At 38.6% G+C, this 26,071-nt stretch overlaps 1 protein-coding gene across 1 annotated transcript in view; it reads left to right on the forward strand.

Annotated features, from left to right (window-relative positions):
* The window catches only part of INPP5F (inositol polyphosphate-5-phosphatase F), a 112,043-nt gene that overhangs the window by 71,007 nt on the left and 14,965 nt on the right, over positions 1 to 26,071 (forward strand). Inside the window, exons 4-12 of the mRNA XM_053583903.1 lie at positions 5,757 to 5,885; positions 6,101 to 6,268; positions 6,389 to 6,445; positions 8,708 to 8,906; positions 15,432 to 15,611; positions 17,028 to 17,095; positions 22,410 to 22,534; positions 23,328 to 23,405; positions 24,330 to 24,450. Coding sequence (XP_053439878.1) covers positions 5,757 to 5,885; positions 6,101 to 6,268; positions 6,389 to 6,445; positions 8,708 to 8,906; positions 15,432 to 15,611; positions 17,028 to 17,095; positions 22,410 to 22,534; positions 23,328 to 23,405; positions 24,330 to 24,450 — 1,125 coding nt within the window. The remainder of the gene's footprint in view (positions 1 to 5,756; positions 5,886 to 6,100; positions 6,269 to 6,388; positions 6,446 to 8,707; positions 8,907 to 15,431; positions 15,612 to 17,027; positions 17,096 to 22,409; positions 22,535 to 23,327; positions 23,406 to 24,329; positions 24,451 to 26,071) is intronic.

A 26,071-nucleotide genomic window follows, 5' to 3' on the forward strand; every position in this document is an offset into this window, starting at 1 on the left:
CTTGTTTTTCCATTCCTGTCGTACTTTACTTAGAAGAGTGTTCTCCAGATCTGTCCACATTGTTACAAAAGACACAAAATCTCCATCTTTTTAATGGCTGAATAGTATTCCATAATGTGCATATACCACAGTTTATTAATCCATTCATGGGTTGCAGGGTATTTGGGTTGTTTTTACTTCTTGCAATTATGAATTGGGCTGCTATAAACATACAAGTGCAAATGTCCTTATGGGAAAATGACTTTTTTTCTTTTGAGTAGATACCTAGTAATGGGATTTAGTGGAAGGGCTGCTTTTAGTTCTTTGAGGACTCTCTCTACTTCTTCCCATACAGGCTGTAGTAATTTGCAGTCTTACCAACAGTGCATGAGTGTTGCCTCCTCTCTGCACCCGTGCCAGCATCTCTTACTTTGGAACCTTGTGATGTGGACCATTCTCACTGTGGTTAGGTGATATCTCAAAGTGGTTTCGATTTGCATTCCTCTGATAGAGACAGTGAGCATTTTTTCAGGAGTTTGATGGCCATTCATCTGTCCTCATGAGAAAAGATTCTGCTCATGTCTTTTGCCCAGTTTTTATTGTTTGCTCTTTTTTGTTGATTTGCTTGAGGTCTTTGTAGATTCTAGTTATTAGCCCTTTATTGGATTTGTACTATGCAAATAGCTCTTACCCTGAAGGTTGTCTCTTTGCTTTGTTGATTATGTCCTTAGCTATGCAGAAACTTTTTAACTTGATCAGGTCTTGTTTATTTATTTATATGGTTGCTGCAATTGCCTTTTGGGTCTTCTTCATAAATTCTTCCCAAGGCTAATATCATTAAGAATTTTTCCCACCCTGTCTTCTAGAGTTTTTATAGTTTCACGTCGTAGATTAAAATCTTTTATCCATTATGAGTTAATATTCGTAAGTGGTGAGAGGTGCAGGTCCAGTGTCAGTCTTATACATAGGAATTTTAAATAGGAATTCTTTTCCCCAATGTATGCTTTTGTTTGCTTTATCAAAGATCAAATGGTGGGCGGCGCCTGTGGCTCAGTCGGTAAGGCGCCGGCCCCATATACTGAGGGTGACGGGTTCAAACCTGGCCCCAGCCAAACTGCAACCAAAAAATAGCCGGGCATTGTGGCGGGCGCCTGTATTCCCAGCTACTCGGGAGGCTGAGGCAAGAGAATCGCTTAAGCCCAGGAGTTGGAGGTTGCTGTGAGCTGTGTGAGGCCACTGCACTCTACCGAGGGCCATAAAGTGAGACTCTGTCTCTACAAAAAAAAAAAAAAAAAAAGATCAAATGGTGATATGAAGCTGGTTTCATCTCTAGGTCTTCTATTCTATTCCAGAGATCTATGTCTCTGCTTTTATGCCAGTACCATGTTGTTTTGATCACTAGAGACTTATAACCTGAAGTCTGATAACTTGATGCTTCCAGATTTGTTCTTATTTTGTGGAATTGCATTGGTTATTTGGGTTTTTGTCTGGTTCTGTATGAAACAGAACTGTTTTTTCAAGATCTTTAGGTTTCATAGTTCTCTTTGTAGAGATCCTTCACATCCTTTGGTAAGTATATTCCAAGGTATTTCATTGTCTTTGATGCTACTGTAAAGGGTATTATATCTTTGATTTGATTTTTAGCTTGCCTTCAGTTGGCCTATATGAAGGCTGCTGATTTGTGTCCATTGATTTTATATCCTGAGAAGTTGGTCTATTTCTTGATGATTTACAGAAGTATTGTGGTTGGGTTCTTGAAATTTCTTAGTGCAAGATTATATCATTAGCAAAGAGTAATAATTTGACCTCCTCTGTTCCTATTTGGATACCTTGATATTCTTCTTTTGCCTAAGTTTATGTTGAATAATGTAATAGTGGGCATCCTTGTCTGGTTCCAGTTCTAAGTGGAAGTGCTTTCAGTTTTTCTCCATTCAATATGATATTGGCTGTGAGTTCATCATAGATGATTTCATCAGTTTAAGAAATGTCCCATCTATGCCAGTTTTCCTAAGTGTTCTTCTCAAAAAAGGATGGTGAATTTTCTCATGCTTTTTCTGCAACTGTTACAAGGATGTTAATGGTCCTTGGTTTTGCTTGTGTTTACGTGGTGAGTTACATTTATGGATTTGTGTAGGTTGAATCAGCCTGTATCCCAGGGATGAAGCCCACTTGGTTGTGATGAATTATTTTTTTTGTTTGTAGCTGAATTCTGTTTTCTAAGATTTTGTTGAATATTTTTGTGTTAATATTGATTTATGAAATTGGTCTGTAAGTTTTGTTGTTGTTTTGTCCTTTCCTGGTTTTAGTCTTAGGGTGATATTTGCATCATAGAAAGAGTTGGGGAGGATTCCATCCTTCTCAATGTTTTGGAATAGGTTCTGCAATATAGGTGTGAGCTCTCCTTTGAAGGTTTAGTAAAATTCTGATGTGAAAGCATTTGGTCCAGGACTTTTTTTTTGTTGTTGTTGGAGGCTTTTATATAGTTGTTACAATTTCAGTGCTTGATATTGGTCTGTTCAAGAATTCTGTTTCTTCCTGGTGGAGTCTAAGGAGATAGTGTGATTTTAGGAATTGGTCCATTTCTGCCACATTTTCAAATTTCTGGGCATAGAGTTTTGTGTAATATTTGCTGAAGATCTTTTGTATCTCTGTGGTATCTGTTATATCTCTGTTTTCATTTCTAATTGAGCTTATTAGAGATTTTGCTTTTCTATTTCTAATTAATCTGGCCAAGGGTTTATTGATTTTGTTTTCAAAAACCAACTTTTTGTTTCATTAATCTTCTGAGTACTTTTGTTCTCAACTTCATTTAGTTCTGATCTAATTTTGGTTGTTTCTTCTGCTAGGTTGGGGATTGGATTGTTCTTCCTTTTCTAATTCCTTGAGATGCTTCATGAGATTGTTAATTTACCCTCTTTCTGTTTTCTGGATGTGGGCATTTAATGTGATAAATTTTTTTCTTATGACTGTTTTTGCAGTATCTCACAGTTTTGTTTTTTTTTGCAGTTTTTGGCTGGGGCTGTGTTTGAACCTGCCACCTCCAGCATATGGGGCCAGCGCCCTACTCCTTTGAGCCATAGGTGCCACCCATCACCCAGGTTTTGATAGCTCATGGCTTCTCTGCTGTTTTGTTTGAGGAATCGAATGATTTCTTCTTTATTTCCTCTTTGACCCAGCTGTCATTTAGCAAAAGGTTGTTTAGTTTCCATGACTTTTCTATGGGATAAAGGTTTCTGTTGGGATTGAGTTCTACTTTTAGTAGAAGGTCTAATTTCTATTCTTTTAAATGTATTGAGGTTTGATTTGGGTCCTAGGATATGATCAGTTTTAGAGATTGAGCCATGAGCTGATGAGAAGGATGTATACTTAGTAGTATCGGGGTGAAGTATTCTGTATATGTCTGTTAAGTCCATTTGTTGTAGAGTTATGTTTAAGTCCATCATTTCTTTTAATTTCTGCTTGGAGGAGCTGTCCAGTTTTGTCAGTGGGGTGTTGAAGTCTGTGGCTGTTACAGTGTTATAGTTTATATTGTTAAGACCCAGTAGGGTCCATCTTATAAATCTGGGAGCATTTAATTTGTGTGCATAAATATTTAGGATTGAAATGTCTTGTTGCATTGTTCCCTTGAACAATATATAGTGTACATCTTTGTCTTCCTTTACTTTTGTTGATTTAAAGCCATTTGTATCCACAAATAGGATTGCGACTCATGTTTTCTTCTGATTTCCATTTGCCTGAAAAACTGTTTTCCAAACCTGAGTCTTGTTTTATCTTTGGAGGTTAGGTGTCTTTCCTAAAGACATCGTGTACTTGGCTTATGTCTTTTATTCAGTCAGCCAGCCTGTGCCTCTTTGGTGGGATTCAACCTGTTCGTGTTTATTGAGAGAATTGATATGTCGGGTGGATTTCTGTTTGACTTGTGTAGGGCTCAGTTGCCTTGCTTCATCTCTTGGGTCATTGTGGAAGCTAGGCTTTGTCCTTTAGTTTCCGGGTATCTTTACTTTGCTGTTGGTCCATTCTGTTGGTCTGTGTAAAGTACTGGTCTGAGAACTTCCTGTCTTGTAGTGGCACGTTTCCTCAATGTGTGCTTGTTAGTAAAAGATTTGATTTCTCCATCAAATATGAAACTTAGTTTTGTACGATAGAGGATCCCTGGCTAACAGTTGTTTTGTTTGAGAAGACTGAAGGTGGAAGCCCCACTCCCTTTTTATTTATAGAGTTTCAGCTGACAAGTGAGATGTCACTCTGATGGGTTTGCGCTTGTAGGTCAGATGCTGCTTATGCCTGGCTGCTTGGAGAATTTTTTCTTTGATTTTGACCTTGGCCAGGTTAATTACTACATGTCTAGGAAAAGCTCTGTTTGACTTGAGTTGAGCCTGGGTTTGATATCCCTCTAGTAGGTGAATGTCTGAATCCTTGGTGATGCTTGTGAAGTTTTCAGATATGATATCATCACCTGGAGCCTCCATACCATTGGGATTCTCCTCGTCTCCGTCAGGGATACCTGTAATCTGTAAGTTTCTGTGCTTTGTGCAGTCTGCTTCTCTAAGAGATTGTTCTGCTTTTGCCCTCTTCTTTTCTGCTTCTTGAAATAACTGGGTAAGTTCTAGAGTCTTTAAGCTGTGAGATTCTTTATTCTCTGTGGTTTTTTCTGTTGTTGAAAACTTTCTTCTACATTTTGAACCTCCCTGACTGACTCCTTCATTTCTTTAAGTTCTGTTATATCTTTTCTGATTTTGCCCAGGTCTTTGAAAATATTTTTTAAAATTCTTAGGTCAATTTTTGCATTTCCTTTTGTTGGTCTTCCACTTTTCCTTCAATTCCCTTCATTGTTTTTGCGATCCATACTCTGTAATCCATTTCTGTCATTTCCACATTTGCCTTATAGTTGGGATCTTCAGTGGTAGCTACATCGTGATCCCATAGGTGAGTTGATCTGTTCCGATTCTTCATGTTGCCAGTGATTTTTTTTTTTTTTACTGATATCTACTCACATGTGGTTTCTTATTCTTTATTTCCTTCCCCTACTTGCTTTTCTCTCTTCCTCTTTCCCTTTGATCTTCTTTGCTTCTAGGCCTTGAGGTTGAAAATCCCTCGACTTCCTTTGGAACCTCCCACGCCCTCTCTTAACGTGGCCACATTGACGTTCCTGTCCTCTTCCTCACCTTTGTCATTTGGCCTGCAGCCCCCAATTACTGCTTCTTCTGATTTACTCTGGACCAAAAGCGTTATGTTATATATATACAAGCTGATTTCATTAGTGAGGATAGTGGGAGAGTGAGTGGTTGAAATATCCAGCTTTTAAGATTCCCCCAGAGCAGATTCTTTTAAGACATCTTCTCAACTAGAACACTCAATTAGCATGAATAAATATTTAGTACAGATAACTGTAAAGTAATGATCCTGAAGCATAACGAATGTGCATTTTCAATATTTTTGTTCTTAGAGGCTTATTTTCAGAACATTAATAACCTCAACCAGAACATTTTCTTCTTCAGTTCATTAGATAAGAACTTGTCATTCTGATCCAAACCTGAATTTTCTACCTCAGAATCCTCAGTCTATCCTGCCCTGTATTCTTTGAGTCTTATCCTTGGGTAAGCTGTGGAACCACAGCTGTGTTTTCCATTAGTTGTCTACTTGGTCATTTTATTAGCTCATGAGATTTACTTTTAATCAAATGCCTGAGTAGTGGCCTTCCCTCCTATACTCCAACTTGAACATTTCACAGGCAGATATAATAATAACAAATCATCTTTTTCTTCCTAATTATTTAGCTCTGTAAGAAGCATCATTTTGGGATTAACAAGCCAGAGAAGATTATATCATCTCCTGATGACTCAAAGTTTCTGCTGAAGACCTTTACACATATTAAATCCAATGTATCGGCTCCTAATAAAAAGAAAGTAAGAATTTAATTGATATGGGCTTTGAATTCATCCTTTTAAATTAAGGAGTAATTTTCTTCTCAGTAAATTTATTTTTAAACCATTTATTATATTAGAGTACTGTTTTCTCATGTCCTTGGGCTTATTTTCACTTCTTTCCTTGGAAGTCATGTATTAGCCATATGGTACTTTACATTTAATTCCTGGAGCAATAGTAGATTGATTTCTTACAGGTTAAGGAAAGTAAAGAGAAGGAGAAATTAGAGCGAAGATTACTTGAGGAATTGCTGAAGATGTTCATGGACTCAGAATCCTTTTACTATAGTTTGACCTATGACCTGACTAATTCGGTGCAGAGACAGAGCGCTGGAGAGAGGGACAGCCGGCCCCTCTGGCAGAAGGTACCACTCCTAGCTCAGAGAACAGGGTTTGCCCTCTGGAACAAGTGATAGCCTGTTCCAGCTCTTATGCGGAAACTGCAATACTCTACTTCTGAACTGCTCTTTTTCTTCCTTTTCTAGGTTGATGACCGATTTTTTTGGAATAAATACATGATACGAGATCTTACTGAGATTGGTGTGAGTACTTGTTTCTAAAATGTCCTAAATTTATAGTTGTTAAGCAAATGTCTTTTAGTTGTATTAAAATAAATTATATTTATTTATCCTTTTACTTACATTTTAGTTTGTATTTTATTTTACTTTTTTGGTGTCAGGGCCTCAATCTGTTGCCCAGGCTAGAGTGCCACAGCATGATTATAGCTCGCTGCAGTGAGCTCCTGGCTCAAGTGATCTTCCCAGCTCAGTCTCCTGGGTAGCTAGGACTACAGGAGTGAGCCACCTTGTCCAGCTGTTTTTTCTTTTATAAAATAAAGTTTTAAATGTAACTAGACTGTTTTTCCCTATAGAATGGGAATCGTTTAGGGAAAACTAAGGTATTATTTTAAGGCAGTTTACCATTCCATCGCCTAGCCACAGGCTTATCTTTTTAGCGGTTGCTATAGGATAGGAATGATTTCAGATCGTGGAACTAATGTCTGTAGAGCTCCTTTTAGAGAGAGATTTTGTTTGGGCTTCAGCATTCCCAGTAGGTTCAGTTTTCCTGTTTTCTCACTTTCTCACAGAATTGGAATAAGCGAATCTCTAAGGCCATTCCAGTGCTGCTGCTAGTATTTGATTCAGGGAAGACACAGACTATGATGAGATTATTGCATGAACTTGCTTCTGGTTTGATGGTATTTTTTCCTTAGCTCTGTCACATATATTGAAAAATTTTGACTGTTTAAAGACAGTTTATTCATTCAATCATTCAATCAACAGATATTTATGGAAGGCCTGCTGCATGCCACTTACGGTTTTGAACACTTAAACAAAGCAGGCACATAGCTGAATAGGGTCATTTATTACCTTTTATTAATCTTTCAGAAATTTCAAAGCTGCTGCTTTCTTTCTGTTTTTCCCCCATAGTGGTGGTTAGTATAAATGATTTTTACGTTATCTAGCTGTGTCTGTCAGTATCTATTCTGCCTCTATTGAGAATGAGGCCTGCAATTGTTCTCACTTCTCTCTCTGATGTTGATCAGATGTGACACCTAAATGCAGCGTTAGAGGAGAGAAATGAGGGCATCTGGGATGAGTATTTGTCCTGTGTGCTGACAATGTTGAGCTTTCATATATTCTGCAGAGTTTTTGTCAGAATGCTTTTCCATTACCATTTAAAACTGCTGACTCACAATAAAGGTGACATTTGTCAATGTGCATTTCTCTGCTCCTGTTAAGAGTTTTGCATTTATTTCTAGAACAAAAATATAAATAATTGGAATGGTGATAAGAATAATGAGTACAGGTCGACCCTTCACCTGGCTGTTTTCAACTCTGGCAACCTTCCTGAGGTCCTGTCTGTAGGCTTCATAAGACAAAAACGAAACTGAGATAGGACCTGGCGTCTATGGTGATGGAACAGGATGTGGATTTGGAGTTAATGCCCGAGATCAAGGCTGGGTACACTTAGGAGATAAGAAAGTGGGATCTAGACAGCTCTGTGGAGCGTTTTTTATCCTGTTGTGTCTGTGCATGTAGTCGTTGAAAAATCTGAATATTCTTGGAAATATTTCCTCTTAGACACAGAAGAGGAAATCTTTAATCAATACTCCTAATTATATTGTCTCTGACCTTTTAAAATAAGATATTTATGGAAAAGTGCTTTTTCAGTTCATTTACCACTTAGATTTTAGCTTGGTGAAGCGGTATTTTTTTTCTAAACTAGAAAATAAAGTAGACTTACGTGTTTCATAATAAAGTAATCAGAGTTGGTTGTATTTTATTAAAGGCTTAATGCAACTCAGAGTTGAGAATCAGCCTTTAAGTTTTATTTTTCTATACCAGTAGGAATAATATCCTGATATTATTATTATAGCTACATTTATTAAATACTTACTACCATGTGGATGACAGGCATTGTGCCAAACACTTTACATGTACCATCCATTTAATCTTCACAACAACCTCATGATGTAGTTGTTATTTCTATTCCAGAGAGGAGGACGGCAAAGCACAGTGAGGGTGATTCCCCTCTGAAAGTTAATAAGTCATGGTGCTGGAATTTGTACCCAGGCCGTCGGGCTCCTGCGCTGTGTTCCCCCTCAGTCAGCTTTTTTTGAATAATCACAAGAAAAGACCCTCCTTCCTTCCCTTCCTTTCACAGTGTTCTCCAATAAGCAGAAAATGTGGTTGAAGGATGGGAGGTTTCTGCTTCTAATAAATGCTTCTGGATTACTGTTTGGATTTAAGAAAGTAGCAGTGCTATACAGGATAGAAACAGTATGTCCATGTTATTTTCAGACACCAGATGTGGACTTTTGGATTCTCCCTATTATCCAAGGTTTTGTGCAGATTGAAGAACTGGTGGTAAATTATAATGAATCATCTGATGATGAGAAAAGCAGCCCAGAGACTCCCCCTCCGGAGTCCACCTGTGTAGACGACATTCACCCACGGTTTCTAGTCGCTCTGATTTCACGCCGAAGTAGGCACAGAGCAGGTGAGTAGAGGGCTGTGATAGCATGCAAATCAAGTCCCAGCGAGCATGGAAAAGCTGCAGATGTGTTGAAATACTAATGACAATAATGGATTTGGAAGCATGAATGGCTTCAGAGTGCTTGGTGACTAAATACTGGGCAGTGATTGGAAGCTAGTTTTTGAGGAGGGGTCAAAAGCGGAGTGTTAGCAAAATGAAAGAGAAAAGGAGGTACATATACAGAGAAAAGAGAAGAAAATCACTTGAGATGTACTTCTGAATGCCAGCATTGCAGCCGACAGCCTGTGTCACAGTGATAAATCCTTCCTGAGTGCTAGTGCCTTTGGGAAAACTGTTCTCTTTTAGTTCAGAGGAACTGTTTTAGCTTCAAGTTGTTAAAAACAATGATGTCTATAGTTATGATTTGGGGTAAGTTGATACTCTTCTGCTTGGCAGTTGCACACTGGGGGGATTAGGAAGTATAATCTAGTCTAAATACATTTTTTTAATTGTTAAATCATAGCTGTGTACATTAGTGCAATCAAGGAGTACAATGTGCTGGTTTCATATACAATCTGAAATGTTCTCATCAAACTGTTCAACGTAGCCTTCATGGCATTTTCTTAGTTATTGTATGTAGACATTGGTATTCTGCATTTAGTAAGTTTCGCCTGTACCCATTCTAAGATACACCGTAGGTGTGGCCCCACCCATTACCCTCCTTCCACCCTAACCTCCCCCCTCCCTTCCCCTTCCTTGGCCCTTTCCCCATAGTCTTGTGCTATAGTTGGGTTATAGCCTTCCTGTGAAAGCTATAAATTAGCTTCATAGTAGGGCTGAGTACATTGGATACTTTTTCTTCCATTCCTGAGATACTTTGCTAAGAAGAATATGTTCCAGCTGCATCCGTGTAAACATGAAAGAGGTAAAGTCTCCATCTTTCTTTAAGGCTGCATAATATTCCATGGTATAATACATGTACCACAATTTGCTAGTCCATTCGTGGGTCGATGGGCACTTGGGCTTCTTCTATGACTTAGCAGTTGTGAACTGGGCTGCAATAAACATTCTGGTACAGATGTCTTTGTTATATTGTGATTTTTGGTCTTTTGGGTATAAACCTAGTAAAGGAATTATAGGATCGAATGGCAGGTCTATTTTTAGGTCCCTAAGTATTCTCCAAACATCCTTCCAGAAGGAATGTATTAGTGTGCATTCCCACCAGCAGTGTAGAAGTGTTCCCTTTTCTCCACATCCACGCCAGTATCTCCGGTTTTGGGATTTTGTTATGTGGGCTACTCTTACTGGGGTTAGGTGATATCTCAAAGTAGTTTTGATTTGCATTTCTCTGATGATTAAGGATGATGAGCTTTTTTTCATGTGTTTGTAGATCGTGCGTCTGTCTTCTTTAGAGAAGTTTCTCTTCAAGTCCTTTGCCCACCCTGAGATGGGATCACGTATTCTTTTCTTGCTAATATGTTTGAGTTCTCTGTGGATTCTGGTTATTAAACCTTTATTGGAGGTATAACCTGCAAATATTTTCTCCCATTCTGAGGGCTGTCTGCTTACTTTATTTATTATGTTCTTGGCTGTGCAGAAGCTTTTTAGTTTAATCAGGTCCCAGTAGTGTATTTTTGATACTGCTTCAATTGCCTGGGGAGTCCTCATAAAATATTCACCCAGGCCGATTCCTTCAAGAGTTTTTCCTGTACTTTCTTCAAGTATTTTTATAGTTTCATGTCTTAAGTTTAAATCTTTTATCCAGTGAGAGTCTATCTTAGTTAATGGTGAAAGGTCTGGGTCCAGTTTCAGTCTTTTACAGATCACCAGCCAATTCACCCAGCACCATTTGTTAAATAGGGAATCTTTTCCCCACTGAATGTTTTTAATTGGCTTGTCAAAGATCAAATAACGGGTAAGTAGCAGGATTCATCTCTTGGTTCTCTATTCTGTTCCATACAGAAACTTCTCTGTTTTTGTGCCAGTACCATGCTGTTTTGATCACTATCAATTTATAGTACAGTCTCGGGTCTGGTGGCGTGATTCCTCCTGCTTTGTTTTTATTTCTGAGTAATGTTTTGGCTATTCGAGGTTTTTTTCTGATTCCATATAAAACGAAGTATTATTTTTTCAAGATCTTTAAAATATGACAATGGAGCTTTAATAGGAATTGCATTAAAATTATATATTGCTTTGGGTAGTATAGACATTTTAACAATGTTGATTCTTCCCAGCCATAGGCATGGTATGTTTTTCCATTTGTTAACATCTTCAGCTATTTCTTTTCTTAAAGTTTCATGGTTCTCTTTGTAGAGATCTTTCACGTCCTTTGTTAGGTATACTCCCAAATATTTCATCTTCTTTGGCACTACTGTGAAAGGAAGAGTCCTTGACTGTTTTTTCAGCTTGGTTATTGTTGGTATGTATAAAGGCTACAGATTTATGGATGTTGATTTTGTAGCCTGAGACATTGCTGTATTCCTTGATCACTTCTAAAAGTTTTGTAGTAGAATCCCTAGCGTTTTCCAGATATACGATCATATCATCTGCGAAGAGTGAAAGTTTGATCTCTTCTGACCCTATGTGGATACCCTTGATCGCCTTTTCTTCCCTAATTGCAAGGGCTAAAACTTCCATTACAGTGTTAAAGAGCAATGGAGACAATGGGCATCCTTGCCTGGTTCCTGATCTAAGTGGAAATGATTTCAATTTAACTCCATTCAGTATGATATTGGCTGTGGGTTTGCTGTAGATGGCCTCTATTAGTTTAAGAAATGTCCCTTCTATACCAATTTTCTTAAGTGTTCTCATCATGAAGGGATGGTGGATATTATCAAAAGCTTTTTCTGCGTCACTTGAGAGAATCATATGATCTTTATTTTTTAGTTTGTTTATGTGCTGAATTATATTTATAGATTTATGTATATTGAAGCAGCCTTGAGACCCTGGGATAAATCCCACTTAGTCACGGTGTATAATTTTTTTGATGTGTTGTTGGATTCTGTTTGTTAGGATCTTATTGAATATTTTTGCATCAATATTCATTAGTGATATTGGTCTATAATTTTCTTTTCTTGTTGGGTCTTTCCCTGGTTTGGGGATCAAGGTGATGTTTGCTTCATAGAATGTGTTGGGTAATAGTCCTTCTTTTTCTATATTTTGGAAGAGGGTTAGTGACATAGGTTCTAGTTCTTCTTTAAAGATTTGGTAGAATTCTGGCGTAAAGCCATCTGGTCCTGGGTTTTTCCTTTTAGGGAGATTTTGTATGGTTGATGCTATTTCAGAACTTGATATAGGCCTGTTCAACATTTCCACTTCATTCTGGCTAAGTCTTGGTAGGTGGCGTACTTCCAGGTATCGTTCGATTTCTTTCGGATTTTCATATTTCTGAGAGTAGTGTTTCTTATAGTATTCATTAAGGATTTTTTGAATTTCTGAGGGGTCTGTTGTTATTTCATTGTTACCATTTCTGATTGATGAAATTAGGGATTTTACTCCTTTTTTCCTGGTTAGGTTGGCGAAAGGTTTATCTGTTTTATTGACCTTTTCAAAAAACCAACTTTTGGATTTATTGATCGTTGTATAATTCTTTTGTTTTCAATTTCATTTAATTCTGCTCTGATTTTGGTTATTTCATTTCTTCTGCTGGGTTTGGGGTTGGAATTTTCTTCCTTCTCCAATTGCTTGGGATGTCCCATTAAGTTATTAACTTCTTTCTTTCCGTTTTCTTGAGAAAGGCTTTCAGTGCTATAAATTTCCCTCTTAGGACTGCTTTGCAGTATCCCAGAGGTTCTGATAATTTGTGTCTTTATTGTTGTTTTCTTCCAAAAATTTGGTGATTTCCTTCTTAATCTCATCTATAACCCATTTATCCTTCAGCATAAGGTTGTTTAGCTTCCATGTTTTTCTGTGGATATGCAGATTCCTGTTGTTATTGAGTTCAACTATTATTCCATGATGGTCTGAGAAGATCCAAGGAATAATTTGTATTTTTTTTTTAAATTTGCTGAGATTAGATTTGTGGCCTAGGATGTGGTCGATTTTGGAGTATGTTCCGTGGGCTGATGAGAAGAATGTGTATTCAGTTTTGTTGGGCTGAAATGTTCTGTAGATGTCTGTTAAGGCCAGATGTTGAATGGTTAAGTTTAAATCTAAAATTTCTTTGCTTAGCTTCTTTTTGGAAGATCTATCCAACACTGCTAAAGGGGTGTTAAAATCTCCAACTACTATGGAACTGGAGGAAATCAAGTTGCACACGTCTGTTAGAGTTTCTCTTATAAATTTAGGTGCATTCTGGTTGGGTGTATAAATATTAACAATTGACATCTCATCGTATTGAGTATTACCTTTAACAAATATGAAGTGTCCATCCTTATCCTTCCTTATTTCGGTTGGTTTAAAGCCTATTGCGTCTGCGAATAGGATTGCAATGCCTGCTTTTTTCTGCTTTCCATTTACCTAGAGTATAGATGACCATCCCTTCACCTTGAGTCTATATTTGTCTTTACGTATAGATGAGATTCTTGTATGCAGCAGATATCTGGCTTGAGTTTTTGTATCCTGTCAGCCAACCTGTGCCTCTTTAGAGGACAATTTAAACCATTTACATTAATTGAGAATATTGATAAGCCTTTTGAGAGTCTGGTGGACATTTTTAATCCTTTTGCGACTGTGGAAGTTGGAATTTGATCAAAATTTTCTAGGTGGGTTTACTTTTGTGGTGGAGGGTTATGCTGGTCTTTATGAAGGATAGGTCTGAGAATATCCTGGAGAGCTGGTTTAGTTATGGCATATTTCTTCAACATGTGAATGTCATTGAAGTATTTAATTTCTCCATCAGAAATGGAACTCAGTTTAGCTGGGTACAGGATCCTTGATTGAAAGTTATTTTGTTTTAGGGGATTAAACCTCTTCTAGCTTGAAAGGTTTCAGCAGAGAGATCTGCAGTTATTCTAATATTCTTGGTCTTGTAGGTGATGGTTTTCTTTCATCTGGCTGCTTTCAGAATTTTCTCCTTCATATTAACTTTAGTGAAATTGATTATAATGTGTCTGGGGTATGTCTTATTTGGGTTGAGTCGTGTTGGAGTTCTGAAACTGCTATCTGAATTTCAGAATTTCTTGGCATGTCTGGAAAGTTCTCCTTCATAATCTCATGGAGAAGAGCCTCTGTGCCTTGTGAAGCCACTTCTTCGCTTTCGGGGATCCCTATAAGACGAATATTGGTTTTCTTCGAATTATCCCAGAGCTCTCTGAGAGAGTGATCTGTTATTGCCCTCCATTTCTCTTCCTCTTTGAGAGTTTGGGAGCGTTCGATAGCTTTGTCTTAAATGTCAGAAATCCTTTCTTCTGTTTGCTCCATTCTGTTACTGAGGGTTTCTACTGTGTTTCTGAGATCTTTGAGGGCTGCAACTTTTTGTCTCAATGCGTCAAAATCTGTGGTCATTTGGTCTTTGAATTCGTTGAATTCTTGGGATGTCTTTTGGGTTACTGCTTGGAATTCTAATTTGATCTTATTTGCTATCAAGATTCTGAATTTGATTTCTGACATCTCAGTTATTTGTTTGTGCATGGGATCTTGTGTTGTGTCTGCCCCATTGATCCTTGGGTGAGTTTATCTACTCTGATTATTCATATTGCCAGAGTTTTTCTGTTGATTTCGCCTCATGATTGTTTTTCACCGTTGCCTCTGGCCGTCCTCAGAGTTGGAGAGGTGTCTCTCCAAGATTAGACTCCAGCGGGATCACTCTATTGTTGCTGGATCTTTGTCGGGAGTGACCCTGTGTAGCTCCTCTGGGGCTGCTCCCGTGAGGGACTTCTGGTTGTGGAAGCAGCTCCGGAGTGTGGCACACCTGGATCCAGCAACTGGGCGGGTGGTGGTGCACACGGTTCTGGGAGTGCCTGGCGCCCAGTGACTTTGGCACAGAGTGCGCAAGGCTTCAGCAGTCTCTGGCCAGAAGAAGGGCTGCATGCAGAGGCTGGGAGGGCTCTGGAGGGCACGCGGCTACCAGAGTCCCTGGCCAGACGAGCAGGCCGGTGTGGAGGCAGGGAGGGTACAGGAGGGAGGACGCGGGGTTGCGCAGCTCCCACAGTTCCTGGTCAGGGAGTACGGAGGTCTGGCAGGCACAGCTCTTACCAAGGTCCAGGCGTGCGCCCATCGTGGTCACAGAGCAGTTCTTATGGAGTTCCGGGTGGGGCAGTTTCTTAAATCACTTTAACAAAAGTGAAGTGATGATCCAAGGACTGCAGCTCAGACCTCATGACTGTCAGGAAACAGCTCGTCACATTATTTTGGCTATCTTTTCTTCTGGCATGACATTTCTACCTTGAAGATTACTGTGAACTGTTTTGGTGTTTTTGGACTTGGCACTCTGTTGAACTGCCTTGGGGAGAGCTTGAGCAGAAGTGCAGAGAACTTTGGGCGTTGTCTGGGGCCCTAGAGTAAGCTGCTGAGCTGGAAGGAGCTAATAGTGTTTGGCTTTGGGCCGCAGGGAGCCATTGTCAATACATTTTTTAAAATGCTGCTGTTTTCTGTTTTAAATTTTTTCAGGAATGCGCTATAAACGAAGAGGCGTGGATAAAAATGGAAATGTTGCAAATTACGTTGAGACTGAGCAGTTAATTCATGTTCATAATCATACCCTGTCATTTGTTCAAACACGAGGCTCTGTTCCTGTCTTTTGGAGCCAAGTTGGGTATCGATATAATCCAAGACCTCGTCTGGACAAAAGTAAGCATGTTGAGTATTTCGTTTGCAGATGAGAGAGACGATTTTTTTCTTTTATTAGGTACTTGATAGGTTTAGATTTGCTTTGCCAGATACTTCATTCAAAACAATAGTTTGTATTGAGAAATTTAATAATGATCATAGGAATAATAATAATTGACTAAGTCATTTAACAATAAAAGATTGCTTTAATAGTAGAGCAAAACAACTTATTTCAAAGATACAAATTGCTGTTACTTTAAAGAATACTATCTTGCTCAGTGCTTGTAGCTCCATGGCTAGGGCCGTGGCCACATACACTGGGGCTGGTGGGTTTGAACCTGGCCTGGGCTTGCTAAAAACAATGACAACTACAAGAAAAAAATAGCTGGGCATTGTAGCAGGTGCCTATAGTCTCAGCTAGTTGGGAGGCTGAAGCAAGAGAATCGCTTAAGGCCAGGAGTTTGAGGTTGCTGTGAGCTGTAATGCCACAGCACTCTACCAAGGGTCACATAGTGAGACTCTGTCTCAAAAAATAATAATAACAATAAAATAAAAAAAAATAAAGAATACTGTTTTGAATGTTCAATTTAGAAAAGATTAAATGTAGACAATATTTGTAGAAGCAGGAAGTATCTTAAGATGGAATCTACCAAAAATTGATAAGATGCCTTTACTCAAATATTCCTTCATAAAAGTTGTGTTTTTAAAAATATTGAGTATTGGGCGGCGCCTGTGGCTCAGTGAGTGGGGCGCCGGCCCCATGTGCCGAGGGTGGCGGGTTCAGGCCCAGCCCTGGCCAAACTGCAACCAAAAAATAGCCAGGCGTTGTGGCGGGCGCCTGTAGTCCCAGCTGCTCGGGAGGCTGAGGCAAGAGAATCGCTTAAGCCCAAGAGTTGGAGGTTGCTGTGAGCCGTGTGACGCCACGGCACTCTACCGAGGGCGGTACAGCGAGACTCTGTCTCTACCAAAAAAAAAAAAAATATTGAGTATTTAATTTCTCCCAATATTTTAGCTTTAGTATTGGAATAGCCAAATCATTTAAATCTGATGAGATTACTGAATGAAGTTGATTTTTAAAAATCATTATATTTGTTTTTCAAAACCTAATTTGTATTTGTGAACATTTAGTATAACTTTATTATTTTAAATGTTTTATAGGGGGTTTTATTTTATTATAAGTCACATAAAACCTTTTTGGAGAAGTAGACAGCTATATAATCTTGTAATTTCACAGTTTGTACTTTGAGACATGTTTTAGATATGTCTGTTTGGGGGAAAAAACATCTTTGGCTTAACATTTCATTTTAAAATGGTTTTAGACAATCTTGGTTACATTTGGGCAGTCAGTAAATTATTTAAAAGAATAAAGATGGAATAGACACTGATACCTGTTTTAAACATGGGAAGGAAAAAAGATTTTGTATCACTTCTTTGTAGGTGAAAAGGAAACTGTTGCCTATTTCTGTGCCCATTTCGAAGAACAACTGAAAATTTACAAAAAACAGGTGGGCTTTGATCTGTGGTAGTAAATGTTCCTTTATATTTAGAAATGACTGTATCTCTTTAAATTTTATGAGAATAATGTCATACTGTTCATATCTAAGCAAAATGACATTTATCATGAAGTAAACACATGAGCTAAGAGAATTCTTAATGTTCTTTAAGAATAATCATTGAGTCATATACTTACGTATTGGGATAACAAAGAGTTTAGACTGCTGTCAATTAATTATTACCATCTAAGAAGTAACTAGACTAAGAATTGAAAGTCAGTATCATCTACAGTTTCACCTTCTGAAGATCACCATTATGTATCTTTCAATATCTTTTTTTCTCTGCCCACCTTTCCTATGTATTTTTACATTCAATATAGGAGTGCAATCATATAAACCAAAATCAGTTGGAAACTGTTAGGTGAAATGCAAACTTAATAATTACCGTGCAAGATGAATACATACCAGTCAGTAATGCTCTTACCATTGCAATCACCAGTCTGAGTGCCATGGAATGTGTCATGAATATGTAATGCATTTTTCTTACAGCAACAGAAATAAATAGGAAGCAGTAGCCTTAAAATATCATAAACTTACAAAAAGACACTATGTATATGGAGAAGGGGGGACAAAAAAAGAGTTACTGAAGAACACAAAAGAAAACCTGACTTAGAAAGAAAATAACCATGTTCCTGGAAGGGAAGACTCAATATTGAACAGATTTCAGCTCTTCTCTAATTAATATACCGATTTTGTGCAATCCCAAACAAAATCTCAGCAGGGTAACAGAAAGCAAACCCTTAGGTTGAAGAAATTTATGAAGTCTGATTTTAAGAGATAAAGGCAGGTATTTGGGTTTCAAAAGGAGAATTCTCACACTGTTAGAAAGAGCATTAGTTGGTACAGCCATTTTGTATAGTATTATCAATTAAATTAAACATGCTCATGCTGCTTAACCCAGTGATTTCACTGTTTGAAAACTATCCTACATGTCCTTACAAAAATCAGTTGAGATGGATTATGGATGTAAATGTGAAAGGTTAAACAATAAAGCTTTTGGAGGAAAATATAGAACATTCTTTTTGACCTTGGGTCTTAAATAGAAAGCACTATTGTCTTTTCCTTGTTTTCAATGTATTATTATTGATCACAGTTTATGAATTTAATAAAGGGTAATGCTCATTAGGAAATAGCTTTTATTTGAAAAACAATAGCACTATAGTGAAAAACTGATAAATTTGATTTATTAAAATTTTATTATTAAAACTTTGTTAAGGGCGGCGCCTGTGGCTCAAGGAGTAGGGTGCCGGTCCCATATGCCAGAGGTGGCAGGTTCAAACCTAGCCCTGGCCAAAATCAAAAAAAAAAATAAAAAAGAAAAAAAAAAGAAAAAAAAAAAACTTTGTTAAATTCTATATATTCAAATACTATAAATATTATTTATTAAAACTTTAAAAAAATAGGACTTTACCCATAATGAAAATAATTGATAAGTTCGGCGTTATTAAAGAACTTTTGTTTATTAAAAGACACCATTAAGAGAACGGAAAGGCAATTCACAATGTGAGAGAAGATATTTAAGATTTTTCAATGCCTATATGTGACAACGATCATATCTAGAATACGTTTTTCAAAACTTCTTTTAAAACGTTTAAAAAGACGTACAGCCCAAAAGAAAACTATACAAAAAATTAAGCAGACTCTTTATGAAAAAAGACATCTAGAAAGCAAATAAACGTGTGAAAAGGTGTTCCACTTCACTAATTATCAGGGAAATGCAAATTAAAACCACCACTTACATACTGGCATGGCTAAAATAAAAAAGGATGGGCAATACCACGTTTTGGCAGGACGTGGAACAATGAAACTTTAATAGAAAATGTTTTGTATTTATCCAAGAGAAACATGTTCAACCAAGGAGGCAGTACAAGAACATTCATTGCAGAATAGAAACAATCAAATTGTTTATCAGGAAAACAATGAATAAGTTAAGTATGGCACATCTCAAATATTGAATATAAATGCTTAAAAAGAATGAAGTAGATCTTTGTGTTACTAACATGGAAGGATATTAAAAATCGTGTTGTGGAATGAGAAAACTCTATAATGGCACATGGTATGTTAACCATTTAAAAATTCCACCAAACAAAATCATGTCATTCACGTGTGTGGTTATCGTCCATCTGTTCTGTCCCCACTTGCCTATGGCACGTTTACCCAGAAATGCCCTTGTGAGTTCCCAGGGCACACCCTCAGCTGGTAACAGGAGTTACCTCCAGAGAGGGTTATAGGCTTGGGTTGTGGGCAGAAAGGATTTGACCTTAATCTGCGTTTGCATTTCTTTGCACATGAATACATTAGTGTACTAGCAATATGTATAATTATAAGTTACAAAGAATAAAACACATTTTAAATGTCACACAATGGTTAAAATGAAACAGTACTGAGGTGTGTAAGCAAAGTAAATCACCTCTTCCTAGGCTCGTCCCTGTTCCCTGCTGACTTTCACATCAGTTTCATAGGTGTCTGTATTCAGACACTTTCTGATTTCTAACAGGGCTGCAGCAGTGTTCATTTGTCCACCTGCTCTTGGGTAATTACTTTCCAGGGCACTGGGCCCACAGTTGGTCTGACTCAGCCAGGGTGGCACCATTGCTCTCACCAGTGATTGGCTCAGACCCGGGCCTGTGTGTGTGTGTGTGTGTGTGTGTGTGTGTGCACGCACTCCCTGGGGATTTGGCCAGCCAAGGAAGATGTGGGGGAGCTGTCCCATGGGGTCTTCTGGGAAGAGGTTTCCTGCTCTAATAAAAAGAGATGCAGGAACCTGCAGTCCACCTGTGCTGGTTGTGTCTGGGTTTGATGTGGAACTGCTGGAGCCCTGTCAAGGCTATGAAGGAACTAGCCCCAAGGTAAACCAGTGTGCTGGCAGAATAAACGAGATGTGGTGTACTTGTGTCCTCGAGGGTACTGGGAACCACTGGATTAAGCCAATTCTAGGCCCATGCTACCTCTAGACTTGTTTTGAGATTTGAGTCAATTATTTATCATTTGTAGGAATAAACTCCCTGACACTTGCATGCAATTCAGAAGTGAAGTAAAAAGAGGGCTGTACCATTTACAGATCTAATAGCTGTGATTTAATCATTTTTCCACTGGTAAACCTTCAGGATATACTAGTTATTTTGCTATTATAAAAATTCTCCAGAGGGCAGGACCTGTGGCTCAGTGAGTGGGGTGCTGACCCCATATACCGAGGGTGGTGGGTTCAAACCCGGCCCCGGCCAAACTGCAACAAAAGCCGGGTGTTGTGGCGGGTGCCTGTGGTCCCAGCTGCTGGGGAGGCTGAGGCAAGACAATTGCCTAAGCCCAGGAGCTGGAGGTTACTGTGAGTTGTGATTGGCATAGCATTCTACTGAGGGCAATAAAATGAGACTCTGTCTCTATTAAAAAAAAAAAATTCTCCAGAAAACATCTTTTATATATTTTGGGACACATTTCTGGAAATGAAATTGTTGGATCAAATAGTATATATTTAAAATTGATAACCTACTACTCTGTTGCTCTTAAATAGATGTGCCAATTTTCACACCCAGCACCAGTGTGGGCAAGCACCCATTTCCCCACATGGACACCAATGCTGTCTGTAGTTAGTATTCACATTTGTTTGTGGGTAGGTGAAAAGAAATTGTCTGGGTTTGTTTGTTTGTTTGTTTTGTGACAGAGCCTTACTCCGTTGCCCTGCATAGAGTGTTGTGGCATCACAGCTCACAGCAATTCAAACTCTTGGGCTCAGGCGATCCTCTTGCCTCAGCCTCCCAAGTAGCTGGGATTACAGGTGCCCACCACCACACCAGGCTATTTTTTTGTTGCAGTTATCATAGTTGTTTTAGCTGGCCCGGGCCGGTTCGAACACACCAACTTCCGTGTACGTGGCTGCGCACTACCCACTGAGCTAGCTACTGGCGCCGTCCCATATTACTGATTTTTATGTTGCAGATTTATTCTGCTGGGTAGTAGTTTGGTTTTTTACCTTTGATTATACTGTCATTTGGTACGTAGGCTTAACATTTTTATGTTATCACGTCTGTCCATCTTTTCCTTCATGCCCTCTGATTTTTATGTTACACTTAGAACGTCATGCCCCAGCCTACAATTATGGAAACCTTTAAATTTTCTTCTAGCTTTTTATAATTCAAAGAAAAAATATTTAGATCATTAATCCATCTGGAATTTTGTGCATAATTGATGAGATATTAGAAGCAAACATCAGCTTCCCCCTTGCCCCCCCCACCATTCCCCATTTGGACAGTTAACCTAATCCTGTTTATGGAATAGTCTATATTTCCCTTCAAATGGTCTTACTGACATGTCTTAGACTTCTTAGTATACAGAGATCTGTCTCTGGGCCATCAGTCCTGTTCTGCTGGGTCATTTACTTACTTCTACACTAGCACCACAGTTTTAGTTGCTATAAATTTAGAGTATATTTTGCTCCAGTAGGGTAAGTCCCACTTTATTATTATTGGTTTCCAATTTTTTTCCACAAATTTACTCTTCCAGATAAAATTTAGAATTAGTTTGCCAAGTTCATAAAAAGGTCCTAATTGAATTTTGGTTGGGATTGTTGAATATGTAGCTTACGGGGGGAACTTGACATCTTTACAGTATTGCATCCAGCAACAGGGTATGTGTCTCCATTTCTTCAGGTTTTCTTCTGTATATTCCAGCAAAAATTTTTTTTTTGTAGAGACAGAGTCTCACTTTATGGCCCTCGGGTAGAGTGCCGTGGCATCATACAGCTCACAGCAACCTCCAACTCCTGGGCTTAAGCGATTCTCTTGCCTCAGCCTCCCGAGTAGCTGGGACTACAGGCGCCCACCACAACGCCCAGCTATTTTTTGGTTGCAGTTCAGCCGGGGCCGGGTTTGAACCCGCCACCCTCGGTATATGGGGCCGGCGCCTTACCGACTGAGCCACAGGCGCCGCCCTCCAGCAAAATTTTATAGTGGTTCAGTATGCAGGTTTTCTGTATTCTTTAAAAATATTATTCTGGACACTTTATGTGCTATTATAAAGGGACCTTGTTTTCATTACATATTCTAACTGGTTATTGTAAATGTCTAGAGAAACTATGCTATGGAAGAAATGAAAAAAATTTAACTGGTAGGAAAAAAAATTGATACTTCAATGGATTAATTGCTAGGCATGACTATAAAATATTTCTAAAACATTCCAAATCAATTAAATATCACACTATGATTTCTAATGCCTAATTGAACTTAATTTTTCCTTTCTTTTTTTTTTTTTTTTTTAATTACTCTTACAGGTAATTATTAACTTGGTAGACCAGGCAGGAAGAGAGAAAGTTATTGGTGATGCTTACCTGAAGCAGGTGCTGCTGTTTAACAACTCACATCTCACTTACGTCTCCTTTGACTTCCACGAGCACTGGTAAGGCGGCTTCCGGTTTGTGATAGGCGCTGCCACTGGGACTTGAGCTTCTCTTTTCTTTGCTGGGAAGAAAAAAAATTTTTTTCTTGTTAGAAAGGGAAAGGTAGCATTTGGTTACTTAGTTTTAATTTTCATAATTTTATTTTGGCTAAAATGTTGCATTAATTATTCCCCAAATATTTACCATCTTTTTCTTCCCAAATGACTTAAAGAGTTCTGTTTTTGCTTTGATCACACTCGTTAAAGATTTAGGGAGCACTTCCTTTCTGCTTGGGTCTGGGCCTAGCAGAAGTAATAGCGATTCCTTTCTCAAAAATTATCTTGCAGACTCTTCTCCAAACTCTGTTAGAAATACTTCTTTCCCTGTGGATAAACGCTACTAAAGTTTGCTGTGGAAAAATAAAAATCAGTGAATCATTCTGATGGTGGATGGTGCTTTTATCTTCTGCATACTCTAAAACCCAGGACCTTCATCCTCTTTATCTTGTCCTAATCCTGACTCTAATTTGGGTTAATTTACCTAGATATTAGAAATTTGGTGGGGAGAGAAGCTCTTGGCATCTGTAATGTGTTTCAGTGTATTAAGTGTGCTTTCTTCCACAAAGCGTATTAAAACCATTTATATAATTGTCCATATAATATATAGTAGTATTAGCCTTATATACTTGTATCATAATAATTCCTTTTAATTGTTTTCCAAGCTGCCTTAAATGTCATATCTTAAGTAAGTTTTTCAAAATTAATTTTATCATTATATCAAAGATTTTTCTCTTTCTTCCGGCGTGGGTTTTAGCCGAGGAATGAAGTTTGAGAATGTCCAGACACTGACAGATGCCATTCATGACATTATTCTGGACATGAAGTGGTGTTGGTAGGTATTTCATCAGTCATTGGTAGGTATTTCATTATTTTGACAAACTCTTGGTCTGTGAAATCACGTGTGTCTACCTGGTATCATTCAGCATTAAAAGAATAGCAGCATGCTGAGAAAGGATTTGTGTGCTCTGCTTCCCAGTTCCTACTCTTCTCAAGAGAATGTGGTTGATCATCAGGCAGTATTAGCTTTGGACAGGGAAAGGGTGCCACAGAGTCAGGCCAAATGAAATGAAGTGCTCTGTGACTGTTCTTTAAGGACTTAAGTTTGTTTCTTCTTATGCCCCAGGGTCCACATTTCATCTTTCTCACCGTCTCTAACATGGGAGGATGGCTTAGAGGGACTTAGTCTCACTTTTCAGGCATTTCGAAATTACCAAAGAAGGGAATTGGTTCTCAGACTACAGGAGGTTTAAATTGGCTTAAAGGACAGGAGAGGACATTTGATCAGATTTTAAGACTACACAGGTGGCCAGAGAAATTAGATGAGCAAGGCGTGCTGCATGAGTCCTCCCTGGGTGGTGAAGTAAATTAGTCTTTTTCAGATAGTTGAGATGTATTTCTACTTTGAGTCCAAAGGAACAAGGTGGTGTTTTAAAGTGTGTTCTGTTTTTCTGAGGGTGTAGGAAAGCGTAATTTGGGCTTGTGTCAGCTCTGCCTGGTAGCTGTAGGACTTGGGGGAAGTCACTCTTTCTTCATCTCAGTTGTGTGTTGTTTTAAGCGGGGATGATGGTATCTTCCTTGCTGAGTTATTGTGTAAGTTAACAGTAGTGTTTAATAGGACTCAGTAATGCCTGAGGCATAATGATATTCCCAGCAAATTGATAGCTCATGCTGCTGTTATTATTGTTAAAGAATTGTCTTTTGAAAAACCTATTAAAGTGTTTCATACTGTTAAATAATCCCATCCTATTTTTGAAAGGGTTGACGAAGCTGGGGTAATATGTAAGCAAGAAGGGATTTTTCGCGTTAATTGTATGGACTGCCTGGATCGCACCAACGTGGTCCAAGCTGCCATTTCAAGAGTGGTCATGGAACAGCAGGTAATTTGGAGTTCGTTGGGTTGTAAATGCTCATTTAAAAAATGCTTTTGTTCACGAGTACACAAGCAGCTAAAATATTTTTCAAACATCAAATGCTCTGTAGAACACTCAACGGCATACAACCATCCTTGTTACATTAAAACTTGGAAAGCGCAACATTCATTAGAAATAAGATGAATAAAGTGGCATTTTCTTAATTACTAATTTCAAAGATGTGATTTTTTTTTTTTTTTTGAGACAAGAGTTTCACTATGTCACCTTCAATAGAGTGCTATAGCGTCACAGCTCACAGCAACCTCAAACTCTTGGGCTCAAATGATTCTCTTGCCTCAGCCTCCCAAGTAGCTGGGACTACAGGCGCCTGCCACAACACCTGCCTGTTTTCTTTTTTAAATTGTAGTTGTTGTTGTTTAGCAGGCCCAGGCTGGGCTCTAACCCGCCAGCCCACGTGTGTGTGGCTGGTGCCGTAACCACTGAGCTACAGGTGCTGAGCCTAGAAAATGTAATTTCCTAACACTCTAAAAATCTGTTAGATGGCAATGTGTGTGTTCATTTACCTTTTTTCTCTCACCTCCAGACCCACCCTTCCGTGGGTTTGGGACTGGGAGTCTGCTCGTCACACTTCTGCCTAGGCAGCTGGCTCTGTCAGTGGGGGATGCCACAGGAAGGCCAAGGGCAGGAGGAGGGAAAGGCAGAGCCCTTCACCTCTGTTATTCCCGTGAGCTGCTTGTTGGTCCCTTTGACATCACAAAACCAACCTCTTCCCTTTGTGTCCCAGCCCAAGGGGTGACAGCTGCTTCCGTCTTCCATCATCTTTGCTACGTCATTTAGATCTTTCAACCTTCCCACATCCGGATGACAATTCCCAAGGTGGAAATACTTAGCATGGTTTCTGGTGTGGTTTTGTTTTGCCATAGAACCTTGTGACTATTCTTTGAGGACTTGAGTTTTTTTCTCTAATACAGCATTTCTGCAGCCAGGTTTGACTTTAAATCTTGGCTCTATTATATATTAGATGTTGACTCTGTCCAAACCTCTGTCTCATTGTCTTTAAAATGGAGGTAATAACAGTATTGATTGCATTGTTGTGAAGATTAAAGGGGATAATTTATGTAAAAGAGTTCCTACTACCCTAATTTTGGCACAGAATTATTAACATTTACTGGGCCCTTGATTACTCTGCTACTATTAACATTATTATTGATTTTTTTTCTCAATCATTCTGTGACTGGATAATATTGTTTCTATGTGGTTTTTTTGATAATTTTACTATATAGGCAAATTTAAACAAAGACAAAATATAGTATGATCTTACACGTTAAAACTTATACCAAAACAGTATATTTCATTATACTTATTCAGCTGTAGCAATCCATAAAGCTGCCTTTCAAGCAATGCTTTTATTTATTTATTTATTTATTTATTTTTTGCAGTTTTGGCCGGGGCGGACTTGAACCCGCCACCCCCAGTATATGGGGCCAGCGCCCTACTCCTTGAGCCACAGGCGCCGCCCCAATGCTTATTTTTTTTTAAAGTCTGAGAAAAAAATTTTTTTTTTTTTTTTTTTTTTTTTTTTGAGACAGGGTCTCAAGCTGTTACCCTGGGTAGAGTGCCATGGCAT

The sequence above is a fragment of the Nycticebus coucang genome, chromosome 3 (genome assembly GCF_027406575.1).
Source record: "Nycticebus coucang isolate mNycCou1 chromosome 3, mNycCou1.pri, whole genome shotgun sequence".
Taxonomy (NCBI): Eukaryota; Metazoa; Chordata; class Mammalia; order Primates; family Lorisidae; genus Nycticebus; species Nycticebus coucang.